At 45.6% G+C, this 15,262-nt stretch overlaps 1 protein-coding gene across 1 annotated transcript in view; it reads left to right on the top strand.

The window, feature by feature from the left end:
• Nucleotides 1-15,262, top strand: part of LPCAT3 (lysophosphatidylcholine acyltransferase 3) — a 39,633-nt gene that overhangs the window by 19,262 nt on the left and 5,109 nt on the right. Inside the window, exons 2-3 of the mRNA XM_047740520.1 lie at nt 13,802-13,909; nt 14,607-14,713. Coding sequence (XP_047596476.1) covers nt 13,802-13,909; nt 14,607-14,713 — 215 coding nt within the window. The remainder of the gene's footprint in view (nt 1-13,801; nt 13,910-14,606; nt 14,714-15,262) is intronic.

Here is a 15,262-nt window from a genome sequence, read left to right as displayed (position 1 = left end):
AATATTATTTCTTACTTCAAATAATTCTAAGGATTAAGTGGGATAATGTGTGTAAAGTGCTTAACTCAGTGCGTGACGTGTAGTAAGAATTCAGTAAAGGTTCCTCGATATTAACCGGTGTCAGTGACAATAATAAAGGAAGAAGGAAAGAATAAGAAAGCTAGCAAGAAAGACTGGAAGGGAAGTTCTGCGGAAAGACTGAGATGGGTAGAATTCCAAGGATCGGGACCCAAGGGGAGGAGGAGATATTTAAAGAGGAGGGAGAGACATCTTCCTCTGAATCTGGAGGAAAGGAAGTAAAAGCGTAGATTTTTTTTTTCTTTTTTAAGATTTTATTTATTTATTTGAGAGAGAGAGAGCATGAGAGGGGGAAGGTCAGAGGGAGAAGTAGACCTCCCCCCCCTCCCGCCCTGCTGACTTGATCTTGGGACTCCAGGATCATGACCTGAGCTGAAGGCAGTCCCATTCAACCAACTGAGCCACCCAGGTGCCCTAAAAGCATAGATTTCAAGTGGAGCTTCTTAAGTTTTCTCCCAGGGCACCTGGGTGGCTCAGTCGGCTAAGCTGCTGCCTTTGGCTTGGGTCACGATCCCAGGGTCCTGGGATGGAGTCCCACATCGGGCTCCTTGCTCAGCAGGGAGCCTGCTTCTCTCTCCACTTCTGCCTGCCTCTCTGCCTGCTTGTGCTCTCGCTCTCTCTCTCTCTCTCTCTCTCTCTGACAAATAAATAAATAAATAAAATCTTTAAGTTTTCTCTCAGACAGTTCCATGTAGACCATGGTGGAAAACGCGGGAAATGTGTGCTCTTGGGCTCCGGCGTCCTTAGCAAACAGTGGCTGTTCAGACACATGCCATTGAGGTCTCATGTTGTGTCTTTAAGATACAGCCCAGCTGCAAGTTCTGTTGTGTATGATTTATTTGTTTTCATATAATGAAGTTACTTACCAGTTAAATTGCTTGGAATCATTTCTACGAAACTTCTCGTAGGGCAGACGTGCCATCCACCAGTGCCCCAGCTGGAGCAGATCCTGTTCAGACAAGGATAGGCGTGAACTGGCAGTGATGTTTTCAGTCAGAAGTCCAAGCACTCCCCCGTATTCCTATGGAATTTCGAACTTCTGGAGAAGGAGAAATGTTTCACAGCCGTGGACTTGCCCCCTGCGGTTTTCAGTAACCTTCCCAAGGAGAAGAGACTCACCTCTGGGCGATCGATGCCCCTGGAATGGGCTGTGTTTCCCCTCTACCCACCTACCCCCGGTCACATTGTTCTTCCCAAGAATGGCCCCATCACCCTTTTCACTGAGGAAATTAAGGTTCTTTTTTAAGATTTTATTTATTCATTTGACAGATGGAGATCACAAGTAGGCAGAGAGGCAGGCAGAGAGAGAGGAGGAAGCAGGCTCCCTGCCGAGCAGAGAGCCCGATGCGGGGCTCAATCCCAGGAGCCTGCAACCACGACCCGAGCTGAAGGCAGAGGCTTAACCCACTGAGCCACCCAGGTGCCCAGGAGATTAAGGTTCTTTTCATGAACTTCAGCCTGCGCCTTCCATGTTTCTTTGCCGGCTTCTTCTCCTGGCCTTCCAGCCTCAGGGAAAGAGCCAGGGTTCTTTCCTCCTTTCTGAGGTAAATCCTTCCGCCTGTGGCATACGCAGTCTCCTTTCCACTCTACTGCTTTCTTCCAGAAAACACATGTGGACAGAATGCCTCTGTTTGAGGAATGGTTACCTTCACTCAGCAGCCATGCTCTCTGGCCAGTTGTCTATTGCCAAACTTCTCGCACTGATAACCTTCATATCCGGCCTGCATTTCCCCTTTATCCACTCACTGCCTTTTTAACCCACTGAGCCACCCAGGCACTCTGCTCACTGCCTTTTTAACTGGCCACCTTCTCCTGGTCTCCACATCCATCAAGCTGCTGCCATTGCCATTGCCATTGCTGCCATGAGTTCCTAATGACGTCACTGTGACTTCAGTGACCTTATCCTCTTCCTCACCCTCCCTGGGCTCTGTAAGGTCTGGTGTGATTAAATTCCTTTCCTGCTAAAATACTTTTTCCTTACTCACGTGTCCACCAACCTGATTTACCTCCTTATTTTCCTGTTTTATCTCCATTTCTTTTGCTTCCACTGCCTTGAATTACAGGCATTTTCCAAGACTCGGCCCCTGGCCCGCCTGTGTTTCGTGGCCTGTCGCGGGGAGAGCTTATCCTTTTCCTGGGCTCCAGCTCTCACCAGCAGCAGCACCACCAGAGCCAGCTTCCCCCCTCCAGTCTTTGTGTCTCTGTCAGTGGTACTGCCTTCTTTTTAACTTCCCAGAAGGGAAACCTCAAGGTCAGGGGTCTTCATGTTGGGGTATGTGTACTCTAGGGGTACACAAAGACTTTCCAGGGGGTACGTGGGCATGGATAAGGAATCAGTTTCTAGATTTGCAGCTTCCATATGTGCTCTTGTCTAAAACAGATGTGCTCGAGACTGCTCCAAAGACGCTCCTTTCCAAACTACCTTAAAGTCACCCTTTAGGCCTTAGACAAGGAGAAAAAAGGCATAGTAAGTTGCCCCACAGTATAAAAATCTCACAGGATGCCACAAAAGTAAAGCAAAGAGGAGCAGCCCCTTATTTTTTTTAATTATTCTTTTTTTTAAGATTTTTATTTATTTGAAAGGGAGCACAAGCGAGCAGAGCAGCAGAGGGAGGAGGAGAAGCAGGCTCCCTGCCTGAGCAGAGAGTCGGAAGTAGGGCTCTCAATCCCAGGACCCCAAGATCATGACTTGAGCCGAAGGCAGATACTTACCCGACCGAACCACCCAGGTGCCCCTTAGTTATTTTTATTAAGTATAATTAATGTATAGCATGAGCAGCCCTTGTCTTATCTAGGTGACAAATTCGCGGCAACTGTATCTACCCATCTTAAAACTAGAATTCGGAAATAAGATGGTCATTCTGAGGGGAACATATGAACATGTTTACCGGAACTTAAAAATGAGCTTAGACCTCTTTCAACAGGAAGTCTGATTGAGCCAATTAGCCTGCCATTGGCCAGACATTTTCCATGTGTATGTACAGCACAGCTTCAACTGACTTAGGAAAGAAAAAAAAAACCACATCATTTGCTCTTGTTTAAGCTTATCAGTGACAGATGGTGACTTAAAAATATGACAGGGGATAGAGAGTTGTTCCAATTTTAGGGGCCGTTCCAGCAAAACTCCAGAAAACCGTCACAGTGGTTTGCTCATCTTCAATTTGTCCTTTTCCATTGTCCCCCACATCCAGTTAATCCTATGGATATTTTTTTTCCTATTGTGTTAGTTTCAGACTCTGCCCAGTTTCCCGAACCTTCCTGTCTGCTCTGTTATGCTGTATTACCCCTCTGCTAGTGGGCCCTTCTTGAAGTGACTCGTCTAGGCTCTTTCCTATCTCCGTGTGTCCACATTACTGTCTTCCTTAACTAATTCGTCCTGACTGCTCTGGTCTTTATTGCTCTCTCTCCTTTCTAACTTCTCCAGCATTGGCTGTTCTGTGTAACACATAGAGAACATCAGTGTTTGGTACCTCTTTTCTCTCTGTCTCTAAAAAGCTCCTCAAGAGTTAAAAAACCTCTTCTAATTCTGCCACAGCCCCCTTTTGGCCTAATGCAGTGCTGACCACATAATGGCTGCTTAATCAATATTTTATTGACAGCCTAGAGAACAGAATATTCCCTCATTCATTCTTTCATTCTCTCACCCATTCAACAAATATTTTTGAGATCTTTATTATATCAGGATTTGTGCTAAGCCCTGGCGTACAGCAGGGGGGAAAAATAGACAAAAATCCCTACTTCCAAAGACTGGTAAATAAATAAAAAACCGTGTAAAAAAGCAGTTAATAAGTGCTAAGGGGAAAAAGGAAAAGTAAAGCAGAGAACAGGAAGTATGTGTTGGTGGCGGGTGAAGGTTGGGGGGAAGCATGTGCAGTTTTAGATAGGAAGGTCAGGGAAGGCCTCACTGATAAGGTGACATTTTAGTAAAGACCTGAGCGGCTTGAGCTTATCTGTGCAAAGGGCATTTCAGGCGCGGAACCTGTTAAGGTGGCGGCTCTGGGTTGAACCTGCTCGACTACCCAGAAGGGAGAGCTTTGGCTGGGGCAGAGTGGTGGAGATGAGTCAGAGAAAGCTCGGCCTGGGAAGGGCAAGCAGATCCCGTAGGTTCTGGTTGGATTTTGGCTTTTGCTCAGCGAGGTTGGAGGCCTTCTGAGGGTTTTGAGCAGAGGAATGAGCTGATCTAACTTAGAATAGAAGCCTCGAGGGTGCTGTGTTACGGTAGAAGCCAGAGGTGAGTCAGGCAGCCAGCTATATGGTAACACAGGCCAGAGGTGGTGTTGGCTTGGACCAGGGGTCAAGGCGGCCAGATTCTGGGTTTACTCTCAAGGTAGACAGACAGGATTGTGGACTGATTGGGTTGAGGCCAGAACGGGGGCAGGTCAAGAATGGAGGCAAAGTTGCACGGTTTCAGTCCTAAGGGAACAAAGGCTAAGATGCCGTTTGCCTGAAATGGGGCAGGCCAAGGGGAGGAGCAGCTTCAGTGAGGAAGGTAAGGCAGCAGTGCTTGTTGAATTTGAGGTATCTGTTTAGGCATGCGCCTTCTCGAAGTGTTGAGTAGTCCATACCAGTGTGGGGTCCTGAGGAGAGGTTCTGGGCAGAAGACGAAAATTTGGGAGACATCGGCAAACGGGTGCGACTGGACAAGATCACTGGGCCCCTCACCACTAAAGCAGGTGTGGGGCAGTCTCGTGTTTACTGAGCACCTGATATGTACCAGGCTTAATATACAAGCCCTAAGCCTTGTGCTGAGGAACGAAAAGGTTAACAGAAACTGAGGACTACAAGGTTAAGGATCAACCAGCCTGAGATGTCAGCTAGTAAGTAGCAGAATGGGGATTCAAACCAAGATCTGTCTTCACTCCAACGTCCTCCTTCTTCCAACCATCCAGCGCCTTTATTCAGCATTGCATTTTGGAAAGAGTGCTCTTTGGCAAGCCAAAGTCAGTATCCTTATAAAATAAATATGCTATGAATCTTCTTCTGAAATGCAGATGGAAAGGAAATCCCTTAGTCATTTGGTTGTCACATGGAATGAAGATTAGATTCAGAAGCTCTGATACCCATTTGCCCCAGAATTTCTCAGAAAAGGCCTGCTCTTCCCACTAACTTTTTTTTTTTCCTAAGATTTTATTTATTTACTTGACAGAGAGAGACACACGAGAGAGGGAACAGAAGTAGGGGGAGTGGGAGAGGGAGAAGCAGGCTTCCCGCTGAGCAGGGAGCCTGACGCGGGGCTCAATCACAGGACCCCTGGAATATGACCTGAGCCGAGGGCAGGTCGACTGAGGCACCCAGGTGCCCCTTTTTAAAAAATAAAAAAGAGAGAGAGAGAAATTTGAGCTAAGGAGTATGGTAAGGGTCTGGGGAGACAAGGGGTGGGAAAGGCCATTAGCAGGACGGTGAAAGAAGGTGTTTGGAAAACAAAGTTTGTCCCATTTACCTCCCTCTCGCTCTCTGTGAATGTGTATTTGTATAAGTCTTTGACCACCTATAATAGTTAGTTAGCACTGTGCTAGCTACCTTATATGCATTGTCTTCCTTAGTCCTTAAACAAACTCATTGAGGCAAGTACTGTCCCCAGTTTTACAGATGAGGAAACCGATGCTTCTGTCCATTACTGTGTCCATTACTGTTGATCAATCAAACAAAAAATCAAGTATATAGGTTAGTGTGCTATGGGAAATTCAAAGACATAGGCCTTGAGGAAAAGAGATTGAACATGTAAAAAGTGTAATATAAAACAAAAATGTAAGGAGTGGCATATTCTAGTATATAATGATTTGCCAAACGAGTCTTAGTCCTACTAAGTGCCATGTATATAAGGTATGAATCCGTAATACAGGGGGCCATGGGTTCATTGTGGTCTGAGGGTAGCCATACAGAAGGAAGCACTTGAGCTGGGTTTCCGAGAACGGATAGGACTTCACTTGGTAGAGGAGTGGTTGGAGAAGGTGTTCCACGTAAAGGGGTTGGTGTGACCTAAGGTCTAGAGACAAAAGACGTAAGACATGTTGGGGCAAAAACTAGCAGATCGGTTTTAGCTGCAGCAGAGAAACTAGAAATGTAGTTTAGAAGATAGACCTTGAGTCTTGGGCTTAGGGACTGGTCCTCTGGTGAGTAGTCATTTAGGGGGTCACTGTTTTCTGAGCAGGAGTAGAAAGAAGAGTACTCTGGTGGAGGGTGGCTGGCAGCCTCAGGCTGTGGGAGAGATCACGTGGGAGGTCACAGCCGGCACTCAAGTGCAGCAGGAGTTCAAGGGCGAGTGCTTGAAGGCCTTCCCATTGAACATAGTACAGAAAGCAAAGGAGGGGTGGACATTGGCGAGAACCATTGGAAAAGAGGGATGTCCAGAGACTTAAGTACAGGAAGGAGACAAGACACCTTCAGGCTTTTGAATGTGGTTGTGTGACCTGGAGAATGGTAGCCCCATAAATTAAAAAAAGCAGCCAAGAGAAGGCTGAGTAGGGGGGAAGTGGTGTTTTCCTAAAGACCGTGTTTTAGATGGTATGAGATGCCAAACTAAGAATGCCCCACCAGGAAGTAGGAAATGGGGAACTGAAACTTGAGAAGTTAGGATTAAAGCTGAAGATGTGTTTGTTTTTGGCATGAACATCCTATTAAGGCACAGGAGAGTAGTGCAGTTTCCAGAGAGGCAGTGTCACCGACAAGGTGCAGGGTCAACACCGAATCCTGGAAATCAGCCATAGTTAGGAGGAGCCAGAAAAACAGCCTTCATTGAAATAGAAAATAGTCATCAGTGCAATCTATTCAGATTATAGCCGGCCACCCTTTGCCAGTCAAAGCAAGGTGAGAAAGTGAGAGCAAACGTTTAGGAACTTTTGTAGCCTGTGACTTTGTATTGGTCCACAACAAATGGGAAGTTTGGTCCACAACAAATAGAAAATTTGAAAAACTGGTCTACACCACCAACTGAGGTGCAGGGTTAGAGGGTAAAAGGACTGAGAGACCCACTCTTAGGTATATATATATACCTAAGAGAACAGAAAATATATGTTCACACGTAAAATTGGACACGAATGTTCTATTTATTCAGTAATACCCAAGAAGTGGAAACAACCCAGATGTCCATCAGCTATTAAAAGGATAAGTAAAATACGGTATATCCATACAGAGGAATATTATTCATCCATAAAGAAAGAATAATGCACTGGGAGCATAGCTTCACATGGAGATGAGTTGGATCACTATGTTGTACACCTGAAACTGATAGAAAATTGTGTGTCAGCTATACTCAAATTAAAAAAAATTAATGAAGTATTAATATGTGCAGCAACATAAATGAACCTTGAAAACATTATACTAAGTGAAAAAGGCCAGACATAAAAGTCTACATATTATATGACTCCATCTGTATTCAGTCCCCAGAGTAGACAGTCCGTATAGACAGAAAGTAACCCCAGTGCCTCCCAGAGTCTGGGAACTGGAACAGGTAAAGTTATATCCATCACCAGGAGCTTGACAACTTCCCTATATATAAAGACTTGGCTCCTGGAAATCAGTGGTGATATTGAGAAATAGGATTTTTTTGATATCGTATTCTAACAACAAAGGTCAATATTTGGGAGATCTGCCTAACTCAGTGAACCAGTATTTTCCAAATGACCAGCCCATGGTGTTATAAAAATCACGCCTGGGTAAAAGGTTCATTAAAAGCACATGAGGGGCCAATGGATTTTAATGTAACAGCATGGAAAATTAACCAGTTTGCTTTCAGGTTAACCTTTAAGAAACTACTTGTCCACTTTTGGTATGGTATCAAAGAATCCTATTCAAAACAATGTGAAGGGGCGCCTGGGTGGCTCAGTGGGTTAAAGCCTCTGCCTTCAGCTCAGGTCTTGATCCCAGGGTCCTGGGATCGAGCCCCACATCGGGCTCTCTGCTCGGCGGGGAGCCTGCTTCTTCCTCTCTCTCTCTCTGCCTGCCTCTCCGCCTACCTGTGATCTCTCTCTCTCTCTGTCAAATAAATAAATAAATAAAATTAAAAAAAAAAAAAAAACAATGTGAAAAGGCTATTAAGATTCTCTTTCCAACTGTATATCTGTGTAAAGCAAGATTTTCTTCATATGTTTTAACCAAAACAACATATTAACGGACTAAATGCAGAAGCAGATTTGAGAACCCAGCTATCTTTTACTGAGCCAAACAAAGGCCAGAAATTTGTAAAAATGTAAAAGAGTGCCATGCTTCTCATTAAATGGCTTTATTGGTTTGTTTTGGAAAATAGAGTTGTTTTCATTAGACGTATGTTACTTACAAAGTCTTCTGTTTACTGTTTTTGAATGAATTAGTAATTAAATACTTCACATTTTTCTTCGTTTTGTTTTCTCACACAGGAGATATTAATAGATAGCATCCACACTGACAGATGTCATTTGAAATCCTCGGTTAGTTTTGAGAGCCTTAAGTGGTCCCAAGACCAAAATGTTTGAACACCCCTATGGTGCGCTGTGGATGTCATGTCAGCCCTCCGCATGGTGTTTGAGGTGGTCGTCTCTTTTGATAAAACTTGGTGTTAGTGTCGGGCTAAGCCAACACACAGGCAGTTCTGTCTAATCCTTTCTTCTCCCCCACACTTGCCAAAATGCTGTGATCAAACAGGGTCATATCCTATTCCTCCAAAGTCCAGAAATAGCTATACAGGTTGAAAGGTCAAAGAAACTTATCAGACTGGAATGTAAACAGCTCATTTCTCTTTCTTCAAATGAAACTTTGGAACCTGTAGGATTCATGAGTAATTTCACAGCTAGTATACAGAGAATCAGGAGTGCCATGAGCAATCTAGGTCGTGACAGATCCCAGTTTCTGACTCAGCTGGCACTTGGACCCAAGTAAACATCCAGTGACTAGCTGGAGAATGCTGCTGGGATACTCTGAGACTCCTTGTGCCTCTGACGAGGACCCAGTTCAGTGTGCCTTGAGGTTCACAGTATTTTGGATGCCCTAGTTTTTGCCGTTGGAACATTCCCATTCTAGTTGGGGATCCTTGGGTTTAGCATGTTTGTTAGATCGCATTCTGCATCTTCTGATAAGTTTCTGAAGCCCCCCTCTTTAAAACAATAATCAAAGAAGAAACGGTTACAGAATAGCCAAAGTAAGTTCTTGTATGTTTCATAAACAGGGCACCTGTTACTAGTGGGTGTTGAGTAAACATTTCTCAAAGGAATGAATGAGCCAGTGATCCACAGGATATCTAGAAAATTCACTAGTTGCATGAAGCTATAAATTTGTCTATAAAACAGGGCATCTGGGGGTGCCTGGGTGGCTCAGTGTATTAAGCCTGTGCCTTCAGCTCAGGTCATGATCTCAGGTCCTGGGATTGAGACCCTCATCGGGCTCTCTGCTCAGCTGGGAGCCTGCTTCGCGTGTCCCCCCCCCACCCCGCCTCTCTTGTGATTTCTCTCTCTCTCAAATAAATAAATAAAATCTTTAAAAAAGAAAAAAAAAAAAAACAGGACACCTGGGTGACTCAGTCGGTTAAGTGTCTGCCTTCGACTCAGGTCATGATCACAAGGTCCTGGGATCGAGTTCTGCATCGGGCTCCCTGCTCAATGTGGGGTCTGCTTCTCCCTCTGCCTTCTGCCCACCCTGCTTGTGCTCTCTCTTGCTCTCTCTGACAAATAAATAATCTTAAAAAAAAAAAACTTTATAAAACAAACCTCTGTTTGTTTGGTGCTTTTTTTTTTTTTTTTTAGATTTTATTTATTTATTTGACAGACAGAGATCACAAGTAGGCAGAGAGGCAGGCAGAGACAGAGGGGAAAAGCAGGCTCCCCGCTGAGCAGAGAGCCTGATGTGGGGCTCAATCCCAAGATCCGAGATCATGACCCGAGCCGAAGGCAGAGGCTTAAACCACTGAGCCACCCAGGCGCCCTGTTTGGTGCTTTTATTTTTTTTTTTTAAGATTTTATTTATTTATTTGACAGAGAGAGATCACAAGTAGACGGAGAGGCAGGCAGAGAGAGAGAGAGGGAAGCAGGCAACCCGCTGAGCAGAGAGCCCGATGGGGGACTCGATCCCAGGACCCTGAGATCACGACCCGAGCCAAAGGCAGCGGCTTAATCCACTGAGCCACCCAGGTGCCCCTGTTTGGTGCTTTTAAAGAAAGACCATAACCCCCAGTCAACAGGCTTGGAATTTTTTTTTTTTTAAGATTTTATTTATTTATTTGACAGACAGAGATCACAAGTAGGCAGAGAGGCAGGCAGAGAGAGAGAGCCGGAAGCAGGCTCCCTGCAGAGCAGAGAGCCCGATGCCCAGGACTCTGAGATCGTGACCTGAGCTGAAGGCAGAGGCTCAACCCACTGAGCCACCCAGGCGCCCCAACAGGCTTAGAATTTTATTCTCAGGACCTAGTACAAACTGCTGCTCTGTCTTGGGATTTTTTGTAAAGCAATCTTTCTTAACCTTGGCTGAACATCACCTTCCCTCAGACCTATAGAATCAGACTCGAGGGCAGGGAGTGAGTGAGGAGGTGCTTTCGTTGGCTTTTTTTTTTTTTTTTTTTTTTTTTAAGATTTTATTTGACAGCAAGAGAGGGAACACAAGCAGGGGGAGTGGGAAAGGGAGAAGCAGGCTTCCCGCTGAGCAGGGAGCCGGATGTAGGGCTCAATCCCAGGACCCTGGAATCACAATCTGAGCCGAAGGCAGATGCTTAACGACTGAGCCATCCGGGCGCCCTTTCTTTGGCTTTTAAAGATTCTTCTGGGGACTACAGCCATTATATTAAGCACTGGTTCCCACAGAAAAGCCTTAAGACTCAGAAACAGCTTGTGGGACAACACTCTCCTCAAAACAGCACATCCCTGCGGGGCAGCCAGGCTCCAGAGCCCGCTGAGCTGAGTGGCAGCCAAGACCAAGGTTTGGTGTTTACACACTCAAAATCAGCTCTGGGTTGTCCCAGCAACTCACCCCGCACAGTTCCTTCTTCCTCTCTGCGGCTTTACCCCGGGCTTTGCTGTTCTCCGTGATGATCTGTGTTTTTGGTAACCTGGCCTCCTGCCTTCTCATTTTCCTGCCAAAGCTCCATCTTCTGTGTTTACTAGCATGCACTAACCCTTCACTTACCTGTGTGGAACCCAACAGCCCCCATCCACCCCCCGCATATACCTGAAAACTGGAGAAAAGGGCCTTGAGAGGCCAGGACAAATGTCACCAGGCCTGTGCCCTGTGTCTATAAGGAAAGCACGTAAGACTCTTGCTCTTAAATCTTTTTTTAACACCTTTAAAACATAGTTATGATTTCTAAGGGATGCTATGGCAAATTAGACATAGGGAAAGGAACTGTCCTTGGCAGGCACACAGAAAAAGCTCAAGAAGTGACTCCTGATCCCTGAATAGCATAAAAGGGGCATAAAAGCTCTAAGAAATGGATACAAGAACTCAGAATGCAGACAGTGGAGCGCCCACAAGGGTGAGAGCAAGCAGGTTTACATACCTCAGTAGGTCATGACTGTACTCTAGAGTAATTATGGCCCAGATCCCCAAGAAAATATTAAGTTATATTCAACTTCAGGAAGCAGAGTAGTGTGTGTTGTGTTTTTTATTTTTTTGTTTGTTTTGTTTTGTTTTTAATTTTAAACATTCGAAATGGTTTTAGGGCTTCCAGTTGGTCAAAGGTCCTCGTGCCTAAAGGTAAACTCTTGGCTGTGTAGAACTTACTTATCAGTACTCTAGATATTTAAGATCTACCCTTTTTTTTTTTTTAAGATTTTATTTATTTGTCAGAGAGAGAACACAGGAGGAGTGGCAGGTAGAGGGAGAAGCAGACTTCCCACTGAGCAGGGAGCCTGATGTGGGACTTGATCCCAGGACCCTAAGATCATGACCTGAGCTGAAGGTAGATGCTTAACCAACTGAGCCACCCAAGCGTCCTGAGATCTACCCTGTTTATTGCTTCTATTCATTTATACCCCTGTGGGCGCCTGGGTGGCTCAGTCGGTCAAGCATCTGCCTTCGGCTCAGGTCATGCATGATCCCAGGGTCCTGGGACAGAGGCCACGGTCATCAGGCTCCCTGCTCAGTGAGGAATTTGCTTCTCCCTCTACCCCTGCCCCCTTGGGTGCATGCTCTCTCTCCGTCAAATAAAATCTTTAAAATAAAATAAAAAGCAAAAGATTTAAGGCTATCAGACCCTATTCTATATACTTTCTAGTACCTGGCTCTGGTTCCTAGCAAAACTTGCTGCTAACCTGCTGCTCTGTCCCTGCCAAATTTCTGCCCATGTGATATGTAATGAGACTCAATCCTCTTTCTTTGCTCATTCGTCTGACTGTGAAAGGGTCATAGATGCCTCCCTCTCCCTTGAGCTAGTAATCCTATATCGCTTCATCTCAGCTAGCGAGAAAATAAACTGTTCCATGCCACCTCCTCCCCCATCAAATGCTCTAGAAACAGAATACTGGGCATACAGTAGGCATTTAACAAACGTGTGTCGAATGAATGAGCCGGTGATGCACAGGATATCTGTAAAACTAACTACTTGCACGAAGCTGTAAATCTGATAAAGAGCCTAGTCCACAGTGAGAACAGCAGTCCAAGAACATGGGCAGATCTTGGCACCAAGGAGATCAGATAGTTGATACACTGTTACGTGAGGGGGAAAATAAAAACATAAAACAAAAAACAGGATGCATAAGCACCCAGGAACTGAGAAAACAGACTATAAGCACACAGGCCAATATGTAACACAATTATCTATCTTCTTGTTCACCTGATAAATAATTGAGCATTTTCTCTGGGTATAACACTTTGCTGAGCATCGTGGAGGTCACCAAGCTCACCACCGTATTGCCCATGAAAAATTAAGTGCAATCTATAATTTGAAAGCGAGAATTGCAGCAACTGTAAACCATGAACACTACTTATGCAGTGATGGGATAGGTGAGGTGTCCTTCCAGAAAGATGCAAAGATTCCAGTTCTTTGCACGCACACCTACTGCCAAAGGGGTGTTGCCGAGCACGGGAGCCAGACTTCTTGCTAGAACACTGACTAGGAACATGTAGCAAAACCTCAGAACAGGCTCATTGTAGTTGAGGAATACCAAATGTTATTGACCCTTTTTAATCCAGCAAGCCGCCTTTCACCCGCTTTCAGCCCAGCCCAAGATAGCCCTTGTAGTTCAGTCATGGCCCTAGGACCGTGCTGGGAATCACAGCTGTAGATAACATTTTTCCAGGATATTCACACCGAGTCATAACACAGTTGCTGTCCAGACCTCAGTAGGTGAGGTCTGCAAATGTATATGCAGGCAGGAATCCGACTTTGCAGCCTGGCATGAATTTACTTTTGTCCTCTTAGTAAGCTGATCTTATTCTGCTAACAGATGAGGTAAAGAAATAAGATAGATCATAAAGGTGTAAAATAGTGTCCCTGGGCATCGTTGGACACTCATAATAATTCCTTAAATCATTTAGAATAACACAAGAGAAAATTCCTAACAATATTTGATTGGCTATAAGGAACACCTAGTCTGGGGACCCAGTTTTGTACCGACTCCATGTAAAACTCCTATCTTCAGTTTTAAAGTTATGTTTGCAAAGAGACTTCTGATTCTTGGGGATGCCGTTACCGTCTCTGCCGATGTCCACAGAATGTATGGGTTTTGCACTCTGGGCTGCATTTCATGCCTGCTAAACTTCTAAGACAAAACCAGGAGGGCATCAGGTATGGGTCACCCTCTCACTGATTTTTTTTCCCCTCTAGGTTACCCCTTGGCTGTGGTTTATCGGCGTTACCTTTTCTTCAAGGACACCTACCTCATCCATCTCTTCCACACCTTTACAGGCCTCTCAATTGCTTATTTTAACTTTGGTGAGTAAACTCAGCAGTGGCATCGCGATTGGCCAGAACCCGGGAAGGAACAGACTTGAACAGAATTTCTCCAGAGAATCCGATGGATAGGGAAGTTATAATGCTGTGCTTGCTGAAAGAGGGTTCGTGTGCGCAGGAACAGCTTAATTCGCCTCTTACGGACATTCCTCTCCCAGATGATATTTTGAGAGCGGCTACCTTGGCCGGACCCCATCATTTTCTTGCCGGCACTGTCCGCTCATCAGCAGCACCCCTTTAGCTCAAACATTCAGAAACTCGGTTAACTCCCAGCCAGCCCCTTCTATTGATACAATTCATTTCCTTCCCTTCCTCCAAAACATGAGTCTCTTTTTACTTTTTTTTTTTTAAGATTTTATTTATTTATTTGGCAGAGAGAGAGATCACAAATAGACAGAGAGGCAGGCAGAGACGGGAAGCAGGCTCCCCCCTGAGCAGAGAGCCTAACTGGGGGCTCGATCCCAGGACCCTGAGATCATGACCTGAGCCAAAGGCAGAGGCTTAACCCACTGAGCCACCCAGGCGCCCCATGAGTCTCTTTTCAAAGAAAAAATCCTGACACCCAAGTTTCTTCTGTAAATTTTAAATTCTTGTGTTTAGAAGTTTCAGGAAGGGTGGGAATGCAAAAAAAAACAACCCCGACAACCACAGCCTAAACTGCGCTCCCCTCTGCCTGCAGGAAATCAGCTCTACCACTCCCTGCTCTGCATTGTGCTTCAGTTCCTCATCCTCCGACTAATGGGCCGCACAGTCACTGCCGTCCTCACTACCTACTGCTTCCAGATGGTAACCGCGCCACCCCCTGGGCTGGCTCTGATGGCGGGCTGCTCAGACCGCAGCCGCAGTGGACAGCGATTCAGGGGAGCGGGGAGGTCAGGGACTGTGATGCAGCCGAAGTGAACTAGAGATCCAGTTTCTAGTCCTTTCTCCCAGCATCACTTAAAGCCCAACTTCGGAGAGGTCACTTTTCACAGGCACCAAGTGTCCCACCTGTACACAGCAGGGCTGAGATGTTACCTGCGTCCAGGGAGGGGCACCAGCTAACCCCCTTTGCACAGGGCTGGGCCACTCGGGTTCTTTGGTGCTGACCGGGCTTAGCCCAGCTGGCTGGCCATGTGGGGTGTCGCTTAAAGGCAAGACAGGAATTCAGCTTGGAATGAGCCAGGGACTCTAAGCTCTGAATTCTCCGTTCTGCCCTCATTTGGCCAAGAAGCCTTGAGCAAGTCTCTTCCCCTCTGTGGGTTCAGTTTCTTTCATTTATAGGTACATAAATAAGCCTTTAAGGAGATCAGGATAAAGGAAAAATGAAAGAATACAGTGGGTTTCAGAGCAGGG

Source organism: Lutra lutra, chromosome 8 (assembly GCF_902655055.1).
Source record: "Lutra lutra chromosome 8, mLutLut1.2, whole genome shotgun sequence".
NCBI classification, from domain to species: Eukaryota; Metazoa; Chordata; class Mammalia; order Carnivora; family Mustelidae; genus Lutra; species Lutra lutra.
Note: the sequence above shows the minus strand (reverse complement) of the source record. Positions and strands in the feature narration are given on the sequence as shown.